The sequence below is a fragment of the Diadema antillarum genome, unplaced genomic scaffold (genome assembly GCF_040938485.1).
Source record: "Diadema antillarum isolate AM-2024a unplaced genomic scaffold, OU_Dant_1.0 scf00000163, whole genome shotgun sequence".
Taxonomy (NCBI): Eukaryota; Metazoa; Echinodermata; class Echinoidea; order Diadematoida; family Diadematidae; genus Diadema; species Diadema antillarum.
This window is the reverse complement of record NW_027271052.1, coordinates 2,129,222-2,152,572: the sequence shown is the minus strand read 5'-3', so window position 1 is coordinate 2,152,572 and position 23,351 is coordinate 2,129,222. Positions and strand designations below refer to the sequence as shown.

At 35.7% G+C, this 23,351-nt stretch overlaps 1 protein-coding gene across 1 annotated transcript; it reads left to right on the top strand.

The window, feature by feature from the left end:
* Window positions 1–4,757: 4,757 nt before the first annotated feature.
* Window positions 4,758–22,466, top strand: LOC139722358 (alpha-glucosidase-like). Its single transcript, XM_071633667.1, has 10 exons — window positions 4,758–5,080; window positions 7,577–7,756; window positions 8,338–8,513; window positions 11,814–11,939; window positions 12,293–12,427; window positions 12,886–13,001; window positions 13,922–14,120; window positions 14,699–14,881; window positions 15,137–15,274; window positions 19,401–22,466. Exons 1-10 carry the CDS (start codon window positions 4,831–4,833, stop codon window positions 19,797–19,799), a joined length of 1,902 nt encoding a protein of 633 aa, XP_071489768.1. The 5' UTR covers window positions 4,758–4,830; the 3' UTR covers window positions 19,800–22,466.
* Window positions 22,467–23,351: the final 885 nt, after the last annotated feature.

Sequence of the window (23,351 nt, the reverse complement as noted above, 5' to 3'; positions counted from 1 at the left end):
AGAAAGAAGAACACTGTTCATGATGCAAATGCAAAAAAAATATACGTTATATTGATGAAACACCAACGAAACAAAGCATTATTGACCGTAATTGATTTCTTCACGGAATTGTAGGTCAAAGTGCGGCTCTCTCAAGTAATCCATAAATAAAACAAAGAGAGTTACGTGTGATTATGGATGATTTGGTTTCTCTTGTTTTCAGGAGATTTCTTTCTCTTATCGAATGGAAGCAGATTATAACACCTTCTTGAAAATTTTAAAAGGTCGCTAAAATTGTCCCTCTTGAAGGAACGTTTACAGTTCTTCATTTCGAAGGTTCGTTAATGTATGAATTAAAGTTCGTAATCCAAAAATGAAACGAGCTCGTCATTTCGAAGGTGTTTTTTCTTTAATAAGAAAGTGAAACAAGTGCTTTATTCTGAAAAATCGCTAACCCGAAACTGACATGAGTGCGTTTACATTTCGAAGGTTCGTCAATTAGAAAATGATGAAAAAAAGAAGAAAACAACAACAACAACAACAACAACAAAAACCAAAAAAAAAAAAAAAAACCAAACCAAACCCCCCTCCCCCCCCAAAAAAAAAACAAAACAAAACGTGGGCACGCATGCACCTTCTTCTTATTTGGTGCTTTTAACCTATATTTCGAGGGAGGTGAAGCCGAAACTGCCCGATGCAATTTTGCATTCTTTAGGGTTTCGAGTCATTTTCGTGTTTTCTTTTTTTTTTTTTGGTAGACAAGTACAAAATACAAATTACAAGCACAAATATTGAAATTCCAATCTGAACATTTCCTTACAAAATGACGAAAAATTGGAAATAAATTGATTGTCTTATCCTATTACAAGGGTGTTAAAGCCAAACCTGGTTGATGCAACTCTTGCATCTTTGAAAGTTTTAATCCCAGATATTCAAATGTGTTCTTTATCAACGCAAATTCGATTACATTTTTTTTTTCTGTAAATGGTGAAATATTGTGATCTAAAGTGAAACAGGGAATTAACCCAAGGCCGCAAAGCGATAACTCATATCTTTATTTACAAGTCAGATGAGCTAGTAGGTCATATCACCCAAAACGCAATGTATCCAAGATGGCCGCATGGTGTGTTTATACACTGTATACGCTACTGCAAAGCTTGATATGAACTTTATACTGAAACTTCCGAAAACAAGATATCAATGAAAATTTTATTTTGCCAAAATAGAAGTACATATGCCGCCATATATCGCTAGAGTGATGTCAAGTTACTCCATTTTGGCTGCAGTAAATAGTATGGCATGCTTCAATAGGTGTCGAAACTTGCCTGATATTCTTATGAATTTCGTCTAATTTGCTTATATAATCAAAGTTGTCACATAATATATTCTGATTACGTCATTACTGTTGGCTGCATCCAGTACCATTTTTTAGATATCAATATTAATTACTAAAGCATTCTGCGTAGCTATAATATTCATGCATGTTACTTGATTATCAATTGTTACATTTCGTTTTTGTTTGTTCGTTTGTTTGTTTGTTTGTTTTTTGTTATCATCGCGCGTTACCTGTGATTACGCCAACCACTCTTTGTAAATATGTTTATATGTTAGGTTACATATATAAATATATAAGTATAAAAAAGATCTAACTCTTGTCTAAAACATTAGGCTATCTGATACAAGACTACCAAAAACTTTAACTAGCCTGTCACATTCTGGACTAGCTTATAGAACTATTCCTGCATGCTAGTCCACCAGGACGGACTATTAGAAATGCTTATTCACACGTATCAATACTTGTGACGAAAACAAGTCGAAAATCGCGTGAGTCGAAAAAAACAACAACTTTGACTCCAGCAGAATTCGAATATCGCTTGTGTCGAAACACTTTCTCTAGACCCAAGCACCTGTACGGATGAATGAAGAATTTCTTTCAAAAAGTTAATAATGCTTTTTTTTTCATCAACTGAAGTTTCTGACAGGAAGTTATCCATAGTCAAGAGTCTCATAATTATACTAAACTCACCAAAGTGTTAAAATTCTCGTGAGAAATTTGAGAATTTAGCTTATGGATCAAAAGAGTTCATTCCATGCATTACACGTTAAAATCTATTTCTTTTTCCCCCAAAAATGTACTAAATCCAGCTGGATTCAATCTTAAACCTCTTGTTCTTGCTTGATCACACTTAACCCCAGAGTAAGGTCAGGCTCTCCCGTCTGTGTAGCTTTTATAATGACCTACATGTTACTTGATTATTAGCAGTGAAAATTTTCATTTTCGTGCATGTAAATACTTTGAAGAGACAGAGGAAACAGGAGGAGAATGTGTAGAGATATCAAATTATCCCGGAAATAATAGGCTATATATAAAGTTCGGAGTGTATCGTTCAGAGGGCAGTTGTTCTCGAAGCCTAATTCCTTCTAATCTAAATCTATTTAAGTATGTTAGACATGTCGTCTTGAAGGGCCTGGGGTGAGTCCAATATATGATCAGGTGTCGGCCGGCCTACAAAAAAAAAAAAAAAAAAAACACACACACACACAAACGAACACCCACCCACACACACACACACAACAAACAAACAAACAAATTAAACCAACATTACTTCAAATTTCCAAGGTCTTTTTGTACGTGAATTATGATTTCGCTCTCTTTTGGAGCTCACCATAAGTCAAATGTGACACTGCATCACAAAACCAACAAAAGTCGCCAGACATGGATTTTTAGTTAAGGCCTTAAAGGCAGATTCTGAAAAAGCAGACTCTAAACTTTAAGATCAAATAGGCCTAAAACCCAATTCAAATGGACTCTCCTAACCTGTCTAAATATTAGAAAGAAAGCACACACTCTGGAAAAGTGTAAACTGAGAAAAGAGGCTCTGAAGTATAGCGTCTATCACATCAAGCGCTTAATCTTTTACCAAGCCGTTTTAGCCATCGGTAGCTGTGCAGCGAAAAACAGGATGTGAACCACCATACCAACAACAATGAAAAGATTATCACATAAAGCTGATATTAAGCATGCTCTATCAACACATGCTGGCTATGATTTATGCCAACATTCAAAGCAGTAGTATCATCCTTTCAAAAGTTATTACAGTTGAAAGTGAGAGAGTGTAAAGGATTTTTAAGACATACCTAATCACACTGTATTCTAAAAAGAAAGATTGTAGAAAAAACTGCTGAAAACACACGTTCCAATCATCTATGATCCCAAAAATAAAAGTTATGTAGAGGAAGAACTTTTTTTTTTCAGAAAAAACCCCAACAACTTAAAATTTACTTCGTTAACACATTTAACCTTTTCTGGAGTCCTCACATGAAATCAAGTGGTGCGACTTGTTGGTTTTGTGATGCACCGTCACAAAATTAATAAATAATGCGAAATTCATGATTATCAGTAGGTTACATCCATCTACTGTGTCTCGGTGTATGTGTTTTGTATTTTGATTTGTGAGTAGTGAGCACAGTCTTTCAGATGCACGTTTTGTGTACTAATTTTACATACATATAGCTTTTAAGGTGATCCTATCTATAAATGCTCGATAGGCCAGGATATCGCATGAGAGGCCACCAGCATTACTTGGTTAATTTTCTTCAGCAACGTGTTCTTTGATACTGAAAGTTCAAATACCGTTCCAGTTGGGGTACAGATTATTTGATAGTTTCTCTCTTCGTTCACTTTCCACGCATTCAGCACCCATCCGTTTCTTTAGAGACCGAGACTATCGGTCCTCGCTATCGACAAGGTTCATTAATTGATTGTTAGCATCTAGGCTATGCCTTTTTTTTCCTCACATTGTTATCATAATATACTCTTACACATCTTAAATACTACATTAGCTGGCAGACTGATACCAGGATTCCATTTCACAAATATTTGCAACCTTTGTATGCAGATTATCCACTTCTTTCATCGTGCAACAAAGAACACTAGACATTTACCCACTCATATCATTGATTTGAAAGGGTATGGGGCATACTTTGATATTTGAATATTGTCCAATAAACTTTTGATGCTAGTTTAAGCATTTATTTCTCGAAATGATCATTTCCAACAATATAAACATTGATTGATTTTTTTATTTTTTTATTCTTTTTTTTTTGGGGGGGGGGGGGGTGAAATAGAGATTGAGTTGAATGTCGGTGCAAATAGCATTGATTACAGATGAGACGTCACCTGAAGATAAAACTTGAAGACACAATAGCAATATGGAAAGACGGACAAGAGGTTATCATCCATTGGTTACCCTTATTTTCAAGTGTTAAACTTTTATTGTAAGTTCATTCACTATCAGTACATATCCAGTGTTAGGTCTTATCCACTTATGCTTCTTACCAACTATCAGGTCCTATTCACAGAGTTCCGAATTTAAATTCAGAATGTTTTTCAAGAACAAGGCCCACGGGGTCGACATTAAGTAAAATAAAAGTCCTAGAGCTATACAGTGTACAGGATCAGAGAAAAGGTGGAAATCTATGATATAAACGTGTTTTATTATATCTTATTGGTCTTCCAGTCCGCGTTTTGCCGGTATCAATTTTATTCTTGGTAGATATGAAATGCAATGAACGATCAGCTCGTGTGCAAACATCATAGGTATACTTTGGACCTTTCGACCGTCAAACATTTACTCCCACGCAATAAACTTGGGGAAAAAGGTAGAAACAAGCAAACACACCGTACGTGACGTACAGTTCCTTCTACTAGTATCTAAATACATCTCCCAGGGTATTCATTTGCCTTTTTGTAATATCGTCGCGATGTAATGGTTTGAACGGCAGTAGGAGGAATCATTTAGTGTTAGCCGTATCCTTGAATATAGATAGACCTTCACATCTTCTCAGCCGATGCTGCTCTATTCATTTTTTACAGACGGATTCTGCAAGAGATTAAGTATGGCTCTGTGTGTAAAAGAAACAAGCCTGGCTATTCTTTGTCTCCTCTTGTTTGGTGGACTCGATCTCGCACCAGGGAAAGTAAGTCTAGCTGAGGCTCGCACATTCGGTTGGACTGAGTGGTGGAAAGACACGATCATTTACCAGATCTACCCTAGATCTTTTATGGACTCAAACGGCGATGGAGTCGGTGATCTGAAAGGTATCTCCCCCCCCCCCCCCCGTAGAGATATGACTAGTACGCACATTCAAATGTTCACTCATATACATTTTATACATATAGGGTTTTTTTTTGATTAATGAAAATTATTTGTCAACATGTTAATTCCTTGATAATTGAAAACCGACTTCCCTTGGCGACTGGCAATCAGTGGTAATATGTCCATAGTCATACAAGTAATCAATACGAAAATAATCTTTCTGCTACCACTAGATAATCTACAATATTCTTTGAACGTGTCCCTCTTCAGTTTCCTACTACATCCTATAGCTTTATCACTGCTTTTATGCATGTCACGGTATAAAACGGAAATGATGTTTACCCATAGGTGATGATTTACAATATTTTCATGACTTTAAGCACATGGCTAAGATTCATATTTTCAAATGAACAGATTCGTTAACGCAGACGTGCCTAAAAAGGGAACTTAGATAATGCAGCCAGACGATGGTTAAGTCTTACATGCTTTTACGGCGGTCTAAAATCTTGCATTCAGGACTGGAAACCCAGGCGCGCATGTTTTCTTCTCTTCCAAGTTTTTCACTTCCTCTCTCTCTCTCTCTCTCTCTCTCTCTCTCCTCTCTCTCTTTCTCTCTTTGGGTGGAAGTTTGTTTTGTAAATAATGTACCAATTTTAGATGTTTGTTTTTAATGGCCAAACGACCAAATATTTTTTCTATTTTACCATCTAAATTGAAACAAATGTGTATTATGAATAAGAAAATGTCAGAGTCATTGATACTTTTTGTGAATATGAAGGTAAAGTTATTGAACTTATAAAATAATGAACTACACAAATGTTACAGAGCATTCTGAAGAGTAGTAAATTTCAAGCAACAATTTAAGAACGACATTGGAATCATGGATTTAGTGAAAATGAGTGGAAGTGGATTTATAGAATAACCTTTATATGTTTGTCTGGTACAAAGAGTATGACTCTTCAGTATAAAGTCAATAACAAATGAGGTCATTGTTGACAAATGAAAGGGCAAGTAAAATGACATTGCTGATAACATAATTATGTAATTTTTGTGGGAAAATGAAACACCATGAACACTGGAACACGGAATGTCATCATATATGTAGTGTTTAGGAAGAGTTTAGGAAGAGTTTCTAAAATGGTGTATTCTTCAGTTGAAGGACGATTTGGGATAACTGTGAGAAGTACCTACAGTACCCTTGTTACTGCCAAACAGTCATTGTTTACATGCAGATCCCTCGAAACTCCTCCCTCCTTTAGGTTTTTTTTTTTCTTTTTGGATGAAGTTGAAAACGACATATTAAAGTTGAGAAGTTAATTGCAATCCAGAACAGACAAGTGAGTAAGTTCGAAAAAAGAAGAAGATATAGCTAGCTCTATTACGAAATGATTTATAAACGTTTATTTCTTTTTTAGTTGAATATTACGTATGATGTGAAGAATTTGGAAGGTGTTTTTCAGACGTGTATGCAACAACCGAAAAACAGAGAGCACCAACTACCTTGATTGTATCAAGTGGTGTATTTTTTAAACCATATGACTTTTATGTGACCGCGCATCACAAAACCAACAAAAAGTCGCTTGCCCTGTGGACTCAAAGCAGGTGAACTTGGTCAATCTTGTCAATATTGAGGTTTTTCATATTTTCTAAAAGAGCAATTCTTCTCGACATTCTAACGTTTGGAATCATGAAACAAATTAAAAATTATGTTTTTAACAGTGTTTTTTTTTTCTTAGAAGAGCGTGATTAGGTGTGACTTACAGTCCCCTTTCCATTTCTCAAAAACCTTTATACACTCTTTACTTTCAAATCTAATAACTTTTGTAAAGATAATGCTGCTGTTTTGAAGGTTGGTATTAGTCATGGACAGTATGTGTTAATAGAACCTGAATAATTCAGCTTAATCTGATAATCCATTAATTGTTGTTGCTAAGAAGTTTTACATCCTATTTTCCCCCATTCATTGTACAGAGCGCAGCTTGACAAGATTAAGCTATTGAATGGACCCTTCAGCGTAGACATACTTCAGAGTCTCTTTTCTCAGTACAAAATTTTCCAAGTGTGTGCATTGTTTCCATGGATTAGGAGAGTCCATTGGGTAATTATACATCATTTTAAAGCTTAAATTCTGCTCTGCATCTGCCCGTAAGTAAAAACCACGTCTGGCAACTTTTGTTGGTTTTGTAATTCAAGATCACACACACACACACACACACACACACACATACGCACACATATTTGGAAAATACACTTGAGTCAAAGATTAAACAAGTATGCTGTTTCATGGATTGTGATTAATGGGTAATTTTTTGTCTTTTGTTGAATAAAATTGTTATCTTTGAATTATGCGTATTCCCTTGTCTGTCTTTCATTATACCAATGCATGTGAATAATGTCCATAATGCAAGTAACCACTAGCTCGAATACTGCATTATGTATTCGCACAATCATGTACAAGTTTTCATTAGTAATGAAAGAAAAAAATATCTCCAATGCAGGTATCACAAGCCGACTTCAATATTTTGTTGATATTCACGTCGGAGCAATATGGATCAGTCCAGTATATCGGTCACCTTTTGCCGACTTTGGCTACGATATCAGTGACTTCAAGGACATCGATCCTGTTTTTGGAACCCTCTCTGACTTCGATGAATTAGTGAAGGAGGCACACAGTCTCGGTCAGTTAAACTCTGGATCTACGATATTTTATGCTTCAATATATTTTTATCTCTCTCTGTATTGACACGCACACATTATGTAAATGTGGATTTGTGTTTATTTATACATACCTTATACTTGAACTAAATTTAGCAGAGAGTATTCTTTCCAGAAGTAAAGGCCTAATGAATATTTTTGTTCTAGAAATCTGTTAAATAAAATGCTTACTCCACATATGCCTTCCTTCCTATCTTGTTTGCATGATTATAAAAAATACTCGCTGTCTCTCGTTATATATCTTTATCCTCCCTCCATATTACCATAAGTAGAGGGCAAATGTACAAAAGGGAACGTTATTCAGTCTATTCAAATATCACAATGTCACTATAAATAATAGTCACAGCGGCTGAATAACTACAGCCTATGTCTAAATAATACGGGAAAAAATGAGGCAGGAAGAAAAAATGACTCATCATTACAAATCTTAAATCAACAGTGTGGGCCACTGCTTTTTACGAAATGTTATACGATATGTCAAGTTATCCTTTATTTTATACCTTCAGTCTTCTAAAAGAATATCTCCATCTACATATATCTACAGGTCTTAAGGTGATCATGGACTTTGTTCCTAATCACTCCAGTGATAAACATCCTTGGTTCATTGAGAGCAGGAAAACTAGAGATTACCGCAACCCTTATCGTGACTACTACGTGTGGGCCGATCCAAAGGCGGGATGTGTCTCTTTGGAACCTAAAGAATGTCTGCCAAACAATTGGGTAAGTCTCCACAGACAAAAGGCACATGTCCAAAAGAGATAAATATTAATGATAAATCAACCCCTCTTACTTAAACAAATCAAGGCAAGAATGTGAAAGAAATGCAGCGAGCAAAATGTGATAACGGAGTTCAAAGTACTAACAAGAGAGGCCCTTTACCCTAACCTCTGGACTATCTATTTCCAAACCAATACCATAATACGCTATGGCCAATTATGATATTTTACAAAGAATTTGAAAAAAAAATGCTGTTGTGCTTTGATGTGTTTTGTCAATATTTTCTGATTTTTTTTTCTCTTGTTCTGAGTTGTCATCATATTTTTTTTTTCATATATGAAAGAAACCCAGTCTACGTTGGGTACAAACTGTACTGAATCTTTAATACTCTCAGTTTTTTTTTTTAAACACTTACTGTAAGCTCATTAGGCAGACTATGGCAACTATTCATCACTGCTGGTGTATTGATACGGTGTCACAGCTCTTTAACAAGCTAGATGCTTTACATATAAATCATAATGTTTTAAACAAATTTCTGCAGTTGGCAGGTACATTTGCTATGAGACAATTTCTACTTTCCATTACCCATTCAATTAGGCTGGTCTTCAGACTTATTGTCAAAATTTAAAAGCCTAATAAACTGTCATAAATTATGTCTAAATTTGGAACCAGTAAACTTGATTGGGGTCACACTCCACAACGTCTGCTTATTTCTTTTTGAAAAAATTGTTAGAATTATATCGGTTCCTATGCATCTTGTGCTGAGCTCAGTCTGCTGTTATGTTTGTTTTTATCTCGTACGTGCACGACCGGATGTAATGTTGGTTGCATCTTAGACATAATGGCTACTGTTCCAACCCGATGAAGCGATTAGAAACTGTGCTTTATTATTTCAAGCTCTCGTCTGAGAAAAAATATAGTGGCAGTAGAAGTAGTAGTAACAGTGCACACTTATCATATCAGAGGAAGGCTTGATACAACCTCCAAAATTGCAGTAACGTGTTGTTGCTGTTGTTGATGTTATTGTTGTACTTTTCCCTTTTTAATTATTTCGCTGTTTGATCCTGAGAGGAATTGCATATCAGACACACAAGATATTCAGTTATCAAAATTGTGCATTAAAATAATGCACAGCAGCCATTCCATCAAACTGGTTATTTAAAATTCATTTTCAGTATATAGGGCCTGCTTATTTGGACTAGGGAAATATTATGATATACGGCAGGGTAAAGAAAAAATTGGCCGTAACACAGTCCGACTTTCATCTTTAAGGAAATTACCATTTCCGGCGTAACTCGCGTGCAGGGTACTAGGGTCTTTGACATTCAGACTTCAGTCAGACTGGTTTTCGTATACATCTATGCATCAGATCTGAGTCACGCTAGGGCAGAGACACTGTATCCTATATTCCACATACAAGTCACTGGCAGTAACAGCAAAACTAATGAGTTATATAAGATAAATGTGATTCGTGTGACGGTGCATGTCAAGTCACACATGCGTAAGACTACCACATGTAAGGTTATATGCAAGTGAATTGCTGGGTTGATGGCTTGATCGTTTTGCTGTAAGTGCTGGGGGAGGGGGTACTACTGTTTGCTGTAATATTTTTTCTTTTTTTTTCTTTTTTTTTGGCCGAGAAAGATGCTTCCATCCATGACCTCACCAAGTGCAGTTTGCTATGTATGATAATTAGCACTTTGCTTTTCTTTTTCTATTATCTTTTTTCCTGTTTTTTAATGCTTTCAAAGTTTCTTTTCATAATTGTACAAGTAATCCTTCACTGTATTTGACGTTCTTTGTCTTGCAAGGCTGACATTGCCCAGGTTAAAAAATCAAACAAACCTCAAAACTGTTTTCATAACGTTATACAATATCTTTTATAGAATATCCTTAAACATCTAAAGGGCAAGTCATATCAACTTTACATAATATGCATGCTATGCGATGCAAAGCTGGAACTTGACTCGCGTGAAGCAGAGCAACGTGACGAGCGAGGCGTCGTTCGATATCAACATTTCCAGAAGAAGTGCAGAGTTAATAATTATCAATATTTCTATTAATGATAGAGCACCTCTCTTTCATTTATGGATATACAGGATTTGTTGAGCAATGATTAAATTTCAATGTTATCGTGAAAAAAACCCAGTTTTTGTGTCACTCGTGTGTCACCTATGAGGTCTGTTTTAGAAGTGAAAAAATGGGAAATTGCAAGAAAAAGACACAAAACTGTTTACTGTTGTATTGAAATGAAAGTCATAACCTTTCAGTAAAAACAGATATGCAGCAGATGTTATTTTCTTTTGTAACAATCGTTCAACCCACAGACTGCATTTATTTTTGCCCCAAATTTCATATACAGTTCAGAAAAAGCCTGGATTCAGAAGATAGTTGAACTTTTAAATATTCCACCCAATACTTTTCACTGAGTAAAGAAATTAATTGATTCATTTTACATACTTCAATACAGCACTGCACTACACGCTTTAGAACCCCACATTGTGGTCTACATAATGCTTGCAAACGATACAAGTAAACAAAAACAACACGAAACATATTGCATGAGCAGAATTTATTCAACTATTTTCTATTGTTTTTGCCAAACAATCAAAGAAGAATATATAAATGTGGTTTAATTCATGATGCGTGGTTGTCACTTGTATTGGTATAAAACACCTCACCGTAATGCCAGAAATGGACACGGTATGACGCACGTGTTGTGCACATCCCAAGTACTTTTCAAAGTTCACAGATCAGATATTTAAAGATAATCCATACCAGTGTGGTAATAATACGTTCGGATTGATTAGGCATATCCATTAAAAGCTATACCTTATTCAAGATAAAAGCTAGCTGTACGTCCAGACATCCGTTGAAAGTCTTGGTGTGTGTTTTGAAGTTTTCTGTCCATTCCATCCTTTATGCACAGAAAACACTTTTTTTTTTCAATCATAAAACATCATCTAAAAACACACCAAAGTATAGTGTTTTTTTTAAAAGCATTTCATATTGACTCGTGGTTGACAATCGCAGCAACACTGTATGACAGCTTACGTACACTATAATACACGCTATATGACTTCGTGTCTATCATTATTGGAGCAGGTAACAGATCGAGATATCATGCAATCTATTACTTAGTATAATGATCAGATATGAAAAAAATTGTGTCTGCATGAATAAATATAAAGTGGAAATATTATCCTTTGTTTTCAAGCTCAAATGCATATTAAGTGCAAATTCACTCAATTGCATCCAAAATTTATTTTCGTTGATATCCGTAATTTACATGTTTGACAACAGGTGAGTGTCTTCGGTGGATCTGTATGGGAATGGGTGGAGGAGAGGCAGCAATTCTACATGCATGCTTTTCTCAAGGAACAGCCTGACCTTAATTATATCAACCAAGATGTCCGTCAGGAGATGAAAGTAAGTATCACAAACATACTATTCAGTAGAATCGATTTCAGATTGAAAGAAAAACAAATCAGTAGCAAAACTCTGCAATTATTTTGAAGCTCAATGATTTGATTTGCCAAACAGGCCTTCTTTTTTTTGTGGATGAAATGTTTAAAGAAGAAGACAGGATAAGAGGTCGAAACTAAAGAAATATGATCAACCACAGTCTGGTTGTGCCAGTATGGTCATGACAAAGTCGTGATCACAGTAATTTAGACAAACAAGTAAACGGGAAGGGAACAGAAGTTGGTGTGAAAGGTATAAAGACGACATCGGAAAAGAAAGCCATGAAGTCTCTGACCAAGAAATATTCATGTTTACAGGACGTTGTTCGATTTTGGATGGAGCGCGGGGTGGACGGTCTTCGGGTAGACGCTGTCGCCAATGCCATAGAAGATTACTTATGGCGGGACGAACCACTCAATCCCAATTACAAACCAACGGGCGAGGAAACAATGGTATGTTTTACTAGCATTTAGCCATCAGATATTTACAAAAAGGCTACAACGTTAGGTGAAACTTGCTCATTCATTATGAACGTTCTTGTAACTTTCATGGTTCGTTCTGTTTGAACGCTTTTGAATTAAAGAAAAAAAAACATACTAGTAGACGTCCAGGTATTTAAGAATTAACTGTATGTCTTCTATGTCATATGCACTCTCGCCCTATTCCCTATTATTGTCCCCCCCCCCCCAAAAAAAAAAATCATGAAACAAACAAATGGTGCTCCTCTGCACAAACTATGACTTCATTGACATGCATTTATGAATTGGATGTTTAGGCAGGTAATTGTTTAATGCATTCATTTTCATAAAATCCCAGTGTTAAACTATTTTTTTTCCTGACAAACCCTTCGCAAATTAATCATCCACTTCTTCCTTTAGATGATAAAGCGGTCCACTTATCTTATCGACAGGTCCAATACGACAGTCTTCTCCACAACTTCACCTTTAACCAACCTGATCACCATATCATAATCAAATCTTGGCGGTCAGAGGTCATGGCGCCCTATAGCACTGAACCAAATTACAGGTTTGTTACAGCTCATTCTATGTGTTTTCTTTGACTAAAAAAGGGTCGTTTCTCCTGTAAAATGTCGCTTTTATGAAAGCGCGGCATAATCAAACTGACAGAACTGCAATGAAGATATGTGCTTGCGTTTATGATACTTAAATTGAGGCAGTAAGAGAGAATTCCTTTACACGATTTGTACCTTTAAAATCTAATCTCTCACACTACTCTCGATGACTTTGTTCTCTTTCTTCAATTTGTCTTATTGTTTTTGAAGTTTAAGAGCTTGTTTTTGCCCATTCCTAGTTAAGATAACCCTTTCACTGTTTTTAAGAAAATTGATTAGGGTGAGTATGAAGTTACTATTTCTTTTGGTATGTTCTCTCTGTCAGCAAATTTAGGACATCAAGACAGTGCTTAGAAATCGACAAAATGCATGGGTAATAAATGCACACCAAATACAAACAATAATGTATTAGGATAATGCATAAATTATGCGTGTGACAGAATCTTGCAGGAAGCAGCTATTTTCAATTGAATAAACACAAACGATTGGCAAAATTTGCAACAAAAAAAATCAATGAAAAATTACGAGTATCTAAAAGATGACTTTTTACCGATGAATGATTCGATGTCAAGTTCACAAACTTTCATTGGGTTTAGTATGGCTAGATATATGGTACTCTGACAATCAAACGTCACAAGTTTCTCTAGGTGCCTCATTTCCCCACTAATCAAATGGGCTCGACATTACCATGAGAACACGATAATTTCAACAACATGAATATTCAGGATTCCCTGGAATATAAGGATCATATTCTGTATTCAAGCGTCAAACGTTTTCACTTGTATTTGTTTGATTGTCTTTTTTAATTACATTATGCATTGTGCCATCTACGACATTGTCAGCATTTTTTTGTGTGTCCTCGATGATGTTAAAGATTTATGATGACTGAGACATACGACAGCCCTGCTAATCTTCTTGACTACTACGGCACTGATGAGGAGCCCGAAGCAGACTACCCGTTTAACTTTCAGCTCATCGGGCTTAATAAGGACAACCTTTCTGGAACCAAGGTCTACCAGCTAGTCGATAGCTGGATGCGCGTTACTGATGGAGACAAATGGCCGAACTGGGTGGTAAGGAGACTCATTGTTTTGCTGCTGCTACCAGTCTATGTATCATCAACCAATGTGTGTCAGTCATGTCTGTCTCCGTTGTAAACTGTTTTTCAATGATGTACCCATGCACATGACGAGGCATCGGTAAAGTTGACTGACTTCACTCTAAGGCCATCATTGTGAAAATGTTTTAGAATGATATTCTCGTTTCAAGTACTCTGTGGCCTACTTTCTCCCATCTGTTTGCCCGTGAAGTGTACATCGTCTTGCAAATGCGACTCTTGCGCTTTTGACAAAGAGTTGCAATATAATCATGTGGCTAATCATTGCCCTCCGTCCCTTGGAATAAGGTTATAATGTTATTGTTATACTTTTGCATGTTGTTGTTGCTTATGACTACGAGGTACTAGAGAATATAGCCGTGACTTGTTTAACAAGAACTATTGGATACAAACTAGAATCAATTATGCACAAGTCTTAGAATCAACCAAATTTTACCGATTAAATCGCATTGTTTGTTATCATGCCCTTCGGGCAACATATCTGGTTAGAATTATTTCAACTGACCTCCATTTTCTGTCTTGGTCTGTCTGAAGATTGGTAACCATGACAATTTCCGGGTGAGTCATCGGCTTGGCCACGAATTCTGTCGTGCAGCAAACGTGCTCAACTTGTTATTGCCGGGTACACCCACGACATACTACGGGGAAGAGCTTGGTATGGAACATATCGAAGTTAGCTTCGAGGAGACGCAAGACCCATTCGGCAAAAACAACCCGGTAAAATGCACATGAGCAACTTTTAATTGTGGTGGTTCTAATCTCTAATCTAAGCAAGAAATAACAACATAATAAAGCGTACATTTTACGAACCATTTTCAACGCATTATTAATCCTCTGCTTCTGCAAATTGTTGTATCAAACGTGCGAATTACACAAAGATATTTACTTTGTGACAAATGGTACAGTACTTAATAACTTCATTTTCAAGCTGACTGCACTACTTTATCTGTCATCTTTATTCATATGTGGTAGTGCTGCTGGAAAGAATATTCTCGTGATCCCGAGAGATCCCCCATGCAATGGGACGGAACTAAGAACGCTGGGTTCAGCTCAGCAAACAAAACATGGCTGCCTGTTCATGAAAATCACAAGACAGGGACAAATGTACAGGTATGTAACTTTAAAGCCAATTTGCCTTCATAAAAGATGAAATGTTATCGAATATAGCGAAGATTGATGCAAAATGATATTAACCACATTAGTTGTATTGATACCGGGGTTGATTGGTAATTAAAACAGAATGGCATCTTAAAACTGAGACAAACACAGGCCATAAACTGCTCTGCGACATACATTGTTAAAAAAAAAATGAACTGGTCGCATTTGTGGGGCCAGACATATACTGCGTAGTCGGTTGTTTACAAAGCTATAATTCTGTTAATAACGTATCATCTTGAAAGGACTGTGGGTTTTTTTCTGAAGCTCCTGGTGATATTTGGGATATTCTTTCCTTTATTTAGAGGACACACACACACACACACACACACAGTACATGCTCTCCATGTGAATTCGTTTTTTAGGTGACGGTCTTACAATTAAATAACATAACTTGCACGTTTTAGCATTTGAAATACAATCATAGATTAGAAAAGAAATATCACAGACTTTTGTAATAATCATTCATTTTATGCTCAAATGATAAACTCCAATGTCAAGTGCTGCAGGTATAAAAGACTTTTTAGGGTTTTAAAAAATATGATCAATATAGAATTTGTTAGCATGGGACAAAAACTTATGAACTCTGCTGATAGTATATCGCAAATACATAGAAGGGCCCTATATGTAACGCGCTTTGATTTTCGTGGAATGGAATAATTGAAAGCAGAGGTCTTTTGCCAGGCCTAACAATTAATTCTACAAACGATCTTTACCGGATCACTACTACAAACAATACCAATAAAATTGACAATATATATCGTTGTTCTTGAACCAGTTTCTGAACGCAATCCTGGCCAAGACTTCATTTGTACAGCATACCGTATCCTGTAACTCGGTTCATTTTGTTATTTTTTTTTCTTCGAGAACATATTGATATAATAGAAGAAAATTACCAATGATCTTGTATACACAATATTTGATTAGAGGTAATGGATGCCTTGAAAGGGTGTTTGCAATTTTTCACACCAAACTTGTTACAGTATACATGTTCTAAGAAGAAAAGGATAGATTCAGTAAAATGGATTGCTTATTCTGCAGAAAACTAATGCAATCGACACAAAAATTTACAGAGGGAAAATATAGAGTAATTCAAGCACATGGACAATACATAACAGACAGGTAAATAGAAATGAACAACAACAACAGGATGCAAATGCAAAAGTATAGAAACAGGGCATGTATCTAAAAGGCCTACATCCTGCTATTGAGAACCTAGAACAACAACGATCCAGAAAGTCGATCGAAAGATTGGTGATTCAGCACATTAAACTGTAAAGCTCTGCTGATAAAAAATGAAGTATGCATTTTATTATCTGAGAATAATGATTGTTACTTTAGTTTGTTATGCATTAGTCGTACTGCTAGTTAGAAACACTGCCTCGATAGGACTTAAAAAGAAAAAACCTAACATAGACGTAATGGAGTTCTTAAGAGTGGTAAATGACAATTCTTAGATTGTCTACTAGTATAATTTTGCAATTATTAATTTCCTGGAAACATGAAGTCGCCAATACGTGCGGGTTCATTACAATTGTCACTGTTATTAAACATATTACTGCCCCCTAGTTAAAGAAATCATTAAGAATTCTGTATTTCAGAGAATAATGCACGTGAATGATAATATGGGTTACGTCCACAAGAATTCCTTCGTAATAACTGCTATTTATCGAACAAAATTTTTCATAGATGTTTAGTGATTAAAAAAAAAAGAAAATCAGTAGCAACGTGTTCAGCAAAAAGATGAAATGTAATGTGCGGCTTAGACTCTTAATAGTATTCATGTTACACGAAATCGCTTTACTGATATTGACTGCTGGTTTGCGGTTTTCAAGCCAATTCATGTCGACAGAGACACCCAGAAATATAATTTCTGACGCACTTTCTAAGGCAACGCCACTAAACATTGCTAAAAGGCATGTACTTAGTTTTCTGAAGATAAGAGGACAATTTGTTCGTTCGAGAATTCATTGTAAACTTTTGTCGAATTGAAACTTGTAATTGGATTTTGTTGTTAAAAGAAAACATTTGAATCATGTGCAAAGAGTATAAAGGAGGGGATGCTAGAAGATCTGCGAACGCTATTTGTATGCATGGACACTAGATGACCTAGGAGACTACCTTGTTGAACGCCAAGATATGTTTAAGGCTTGAATTATATTCTTTTGAATGCCTTGCCACATATATGGCAAATGGAATTACTTGTGAAGCAAAACTTCATGGTTGATAGTGTCCAAGGCCTCGAAGAACTCCCTGTAAATAATTATAAGATGTGAATGTACCTGTAACAGAAATGGTATTTGGATAGATTTAAAACTTTCCGACACGTATTTATCAGACTGCTGGATGTATTGAAGAAAATGTCACCAAAAATATGTCGAAAAATATTAATTGAAGCTATCCACTGCCAGTATATCTTTGTAAGAATATTTTCGTCCGACACATATTGCTTTTATATTCTTTACAGTTTTCACCTTTACTGTTTTATATATATATATATATATATATATATATATACATATATATATATATATATATATATATACATGTACATATATATATTCTCTCAAAAGTGATTTTATTGCACATATATTTTCTGTTTTTCAGTCTTTTTATGAATAGTGTTGCTATTCATATAATTTTCTGGTCCCTTCGAGTGAACAGCGTTTTTCTGAGGCACAGCTGAGAAGGGCAATCCAGTCGTATTTCAGTACTGTTTTATTTCCGTGTGTATTCTTATGCCGATTTTGTGCGGAAAATCAATATAATAATGAATATATGATAGGTAATATCAGTGTTCAGATACGGTAATGTAAGAATTTTGAGGGGGCACGGTACAGTTGCTGTGTGTTTAGAAATCGGTGGGAAGGAGGCTTAAAAAATGTTTCAAGAAATGCATGTTACCTATCATCTTTACATTGATATCAAAGTCAACTAGATTGAAATCTCTATTTCTATTAAAAGTGGAATATTTTGACATATTCTAGATATATTTCAAGACCACTCTAATAAGATTGTCTGGAATAAACGTAGTCAATCGTATATTTTCTTCCCTTGAGGAACGATTTCTATAAATCAAAGACTCTAGAATATTATTTATTTTTTATTATTTATGGGATAAATATAGCGCAGCGCCACCATCTGGTAGTGTCATGGCCGGCGCCGCGTTTTGAAAAGTTGGGCGGGGGGGGGGGCACTTCAGTGTTTCACGAGCAAGAAAACAAGAAAAAAAAAGGGTCTTCAGCGCAAAAACAAAGGCCTTACAGCGCTGAAAGGTTTCATTCTATTTTTCTTTTTTACTGCCACTTCGGTGGTAAAAACAAAGTGTGTGTGTGTGTGTGTGTGTGTGGAGGGGGGGGGGGGTACCCAAAGTGGTGACACCCTATGTATTCCTATGTACGGGTGCAAAGAAAGGGGGGGGGGAATCCCCCCTCCCGTGATTATCAAAAAATATCTGCAATCCATCAAAAAGTTTATAAATAGTTTATTATACTAATATTTATATGTAGCATAACAAGCGTATTGTCTGAGAATGTCTTCACTTTAAGTTTCAATTGTTTAACATTACTAGAGGGGGGAAATTCGAATCAGGGCATGGTAAAATCACTATTCAATTCACATGCCAGTCGAACCTTTTAGAAAACAACTACATTCTAAAAAGAGAACCGAATGTGTTAGATTAATTTGACGGTGTGTGGTTTTTGCAAGAGGGGGTCTATAATGAATTAAACATGCCAGGAGGGGTATACAATGATAATACGTATCAGCTGTCATGCAGCAAAGAAAAAAATATAAAATCTGGAGGATGAATAAACTTGATAATTTTGGTCTACTGGATTCACGGAAAATGAAGCGAGTAGGTAAGCATAGAAGAAACCATAAAGACAAAGCAGTAAGAAATGCATAGAACACAGAAGTGATAAATGTTAATGACATTCACATTTGAATAGATTGCACAGTTTCTTTATTCTTTCGAGCCACGTAAGGGTTCATTTATAGAGATCTTATGAGCCCAACCGGCAAGCAAAAGAAAAAAAATACGGTTGATATTTCCCTGACTTATATCATTTTCTCCTTGTAGTCTCAACTTCAAAATCCAACATCGATGCTTCAGCTGTACAAATCTCTAGCTCATATTCGTAAGACGAAGTCTGCCTTCCAACCAAATACCATGAAGTATGCACTCGTCGATGAGAACGTGTTCTCCTTCCTCCGCGTGCCAGAGGACGATGTCGATGAGAAGGAGTCCTCCTATCTTGTTGCAATCCACTTTGGACAAACTGGGACTTTGGTTAGCGACTTCGTCAAAGAACTTGGTGCAAACGGATTAACACCGAGCGAACGTCAGGGAGTAGTGGAGATCAGCTCAAATATGGATAGGAACGGCGAACTTATCAGCTTGGACAAGGTGGAACTTCGGCAAGGTGAAGCTTTGGTCATCCGCCTCGGAAGTATCACCAACATCAAGACAGAGCTATAGCTGAACACATCTCATCACTTTTAATTTACACATATCAAGGTTGTTCAAAAGTGTGTTTACAGGGCAGTTCATAAATCGCATGTAAGTCGGCGTAACTAGAGTGTATCTTGTAAATGTGGTCATATCTACAACTATTTAGCCTATACCACATAGACAATGGACTGAAAAGTCTACAGGTGAATGGTTGCTATTATCTAAAGGCAAAAAAGAAAAGAAAAGCTTGTTGCCATTGCTCAAAAGCTAGACAATTTTATCACCGTTTTAACATGTTCAGTCACAAGATAAATTCCGAATTTAAATGACTGACCCAGAATGAGCAAGGAGTGGCGTATTTTAGAATCAAGACGAAGGGTTCTTAGACTCCTTGGGTCCAGGGAATGATCTAAACATAATAGACAATCACATCTTGCATGTGATTTTACATTGTGTTCTACAATTTAAATTTCTTTACTTTTCATTAATTATTTACAAGCCTGTCTTCATATCATTTTAAAACATCATAAACATGTGAAAAGAAATTGACTATATATTCGTGCTTACTCAATATGTACTACTTGCTTTTATCAATAATTATAATCAAATACCATTTGGATAAATCAGTTGTAATAACTGATAACAAGGACGCCCTTACATTTCATTTTGCAGTAATATTTTCTTTCTTACATCATTGTTTTTTTATATGAAGGTACGCATCATAATTATTATTTGTTTAAAATCATGATCCATTCCCCGCTGTATGATGTTAAAGAATCGTTATGCACCATGTATAACTGGTGGAATACTCAATGCGAAAGGAATCGATCACCTGAAACATTATATCTCAGTAAGCGTGACTCCTTCATAAACTCTCTGTTTGTGAGGGAGCAATAACGAAATGCATATTGCAGGCTATTCTTGGGAATTTGATTAATTTTGCAAAGTTACACTGCAGCAAATACCGTCACTTATGCACAATTTCTGGTGAGTAATGTAAATAGATTGATGAACATAACTTTATCAAACTCTCAATCACGTCAATTACATTACAGTGGCCGTCTCATCATAGCATTAGGATTCTAAGATTGGAAAAACTATAAACGTAACAATAATATATTAACTATCTCGGAGTCGATTTTATAACCTCGTCGTGGGCTTGGCTTGAAAATATTAATTAGGCCAGTAACTCTGATTGTCACAGCATTTTCTGATACTATTCTCCAACTAAACATTCGAATGAAATGTTTGTTAATGACTCGACAGTACCAAAGTTCATCTCTTTCAAACATTTGACTAAATGAATAAAAACAATTGTGTGAGAAGATTTCTGAATGATAGTTAAATGTCGCGAGACAATTTTACACAAACAATTTCCACTTTTGATCCTTAATAGTTCGAAAACTATTGTATCAGATAAAATACCATTGATATGAGTAATAGCTGTATAGTGTACAATAATAGTTGGAGGTAATTTGGATATTCAAGCCTATATTCAGTGTCATGAAATCCTTGATTTTTTCAAAGTTGGGTTTTAGATTTTTGTTCAAATTTCAACCCTCTGTACAAAATTTGAGCTTTACACAGGAACTATTGATGTGTACGTGAGTGTGTGCTTGTAATGACCCTAAACAACGGACATGGCTACCACCTATTCAGAGCTCTGCTCCAAGGCACATGAATGCTTTATTCACATTCAAATTCAAATTCAAATTTATTTTCATATTTCCATTTCCATTTTCTCAATAATGAGATTACAAAATTATTGACAACAAAACAAGAATACAAAATATATACAATCATGTCTTTTGATTGTAGAAGAAAAAGAAAAAGAAAATATACTTGACACAAATGTACATGGTGATATCGTGTGAAAATATCACTAATAAGTATAACAAATATGATGGGGCCTACATAAAAGCTTTAAAGCTTGTAAAACTGTAGGTTCCCGAGTTCATAGGCATATAATTTTACACGGAGAACGGATATGTTTGTCTTGACCAACTAAAATTACACCAGTACAAAAATCGATGAGTAATAAACTAATGAAACGACATAGGTATCGCACAAACCAGACTGCATACAAATCTCTCAGTGTTTGAATAACAAAAATGCTATATTATTAAAAGATGTATTATTAAAAAGATGTATCGGTACCTTTATTAATCATTCATGATGGATTGCCCTGGGCACCGCTAGTCTAAAATCATGACAAAAGGTGAAATGCATGCACATGTTTCCATGTGCTTGCATACACTACATTTCAAAATGAATAAAGACTAGCTGTGATAGTGGAATTCCTCATAAATGTAATAGAGTATTCCAATTCTGGCCATTGTCCAGAACCATTGACCTGGTGTCAGTTACACACTCCTATACACACCAGTAACCCCTGTGCAAAGTTAAATTTTCGTACAGAGGGTCGAAAATGGAGAAAAATCTGAAACGTAACTGAAAAAATTGATGTTGAATTTTATGAAACTGAATTATGCTTTCATTTTTGCAACAAAATTGTACACTATTCAGCTATTGCTCGTATCATTGTTAGTGTTATCTGAATAGTTGTTGAACTATCAAGGATCAAAAGTTGGAAATGTTTTTTTAACACCTAGTAGTTTCACACTAAATTCATGAAAAAGAACATTATTATATTAAACAAACTTGAAAATTTAACCATCAGCAAAGCTGATAGAGCATATGTGACCCTGCACCTCAAAACAAACAAAAAGTCGCCAGACATGAATCTTTAGTTAAGACCATATTCTAAAAGAGCAGACTTTAAGCTTTAAAATGATGTATAACTCAAATCAAATGGACTCTCCTAGCCTATCTAAATATTGGAAAGAAAGCACAAACTCAGGAAAAGTCTGAACTGAGAAAAGAGGCTCTGACGTACAGTGTCTATTCAAGCGCTTAATCTTTACCAAACCGTGCTGGCTGTGCGATGAATGGGACAAAAAACAGGAAGTAAACCACCAGAGTAACAACAATGAAGGAATTACCAGATTAAACTGAAATTGAGCGTGCCTCATTAACACATTCTGTTCATAATCAACGCTAACTTTAAAAGCAGTAGCACTATCCTGTAAAAAGTTGTTAGAGTTGAAAGTGAAGAGTGTGGACAAGGTTTTTCAGAAATGAAAAAGGGATTCTAAAGACACACCTAATCACACTATTCTACCAAAAATGTTCAAGATAAAATGCTAAAAAAACACACTTTCCTGCCCGTTTTATGATACCAAATTTTAGCATAATGTAAAAGAAGACCCGCTCTTTCAGAAAATATGAAAAAGTCAAGTTCGGCTAGGTTGACCCATTTCACTTGTTTTCAGTCCTCACGCAAAATCAGTGTGTGCGACTTCATGTTCGTTTTGAGGTGCACTGTCACATATGATGACGTATCTTCGAAAAAAGAAAAGAAAATAAAGATATCGACGAAGGAATTGCCGGCGGAGCAAATGACAAAGAAGCTGTATTGTCGGCTGAGCAAATGTCCGCGGAGTAAAAGCTGTGAGAGCAAAATAATGTCAGTTGAGCAATTAATTGCCGGTGCAGCAAATGTCGCGGAGCATTTGTCTC

What these genes read in the sequence shown, in the direction of transcription:
- LOC139722358 (XM_071633667.1), top strand. Translation starts at nt 4,831, where the DNA reads ATGCTGCTCTATTCATTTTTTACAGACGGATTCTGCAAGAGATTAAGT. An exon ending in TGGAGTCGGTGATCTGAAAG is followed by an intron (nt 5,081 to 7,576) that starts GTATCTCCCCCC and finishes TCTCCAATGCAG; the next exon opens with GTATCACAAGCCGACTTCAA. An exon ending in AATGTCTGCCAAACAATTGG is followed by an intron (nt 8,514 to 11,813) that starts GTAAGTCTCCAC and finishes GTTTGACAACAG; the next exon opens with GTGAGTGTCTTCGGTGGATC.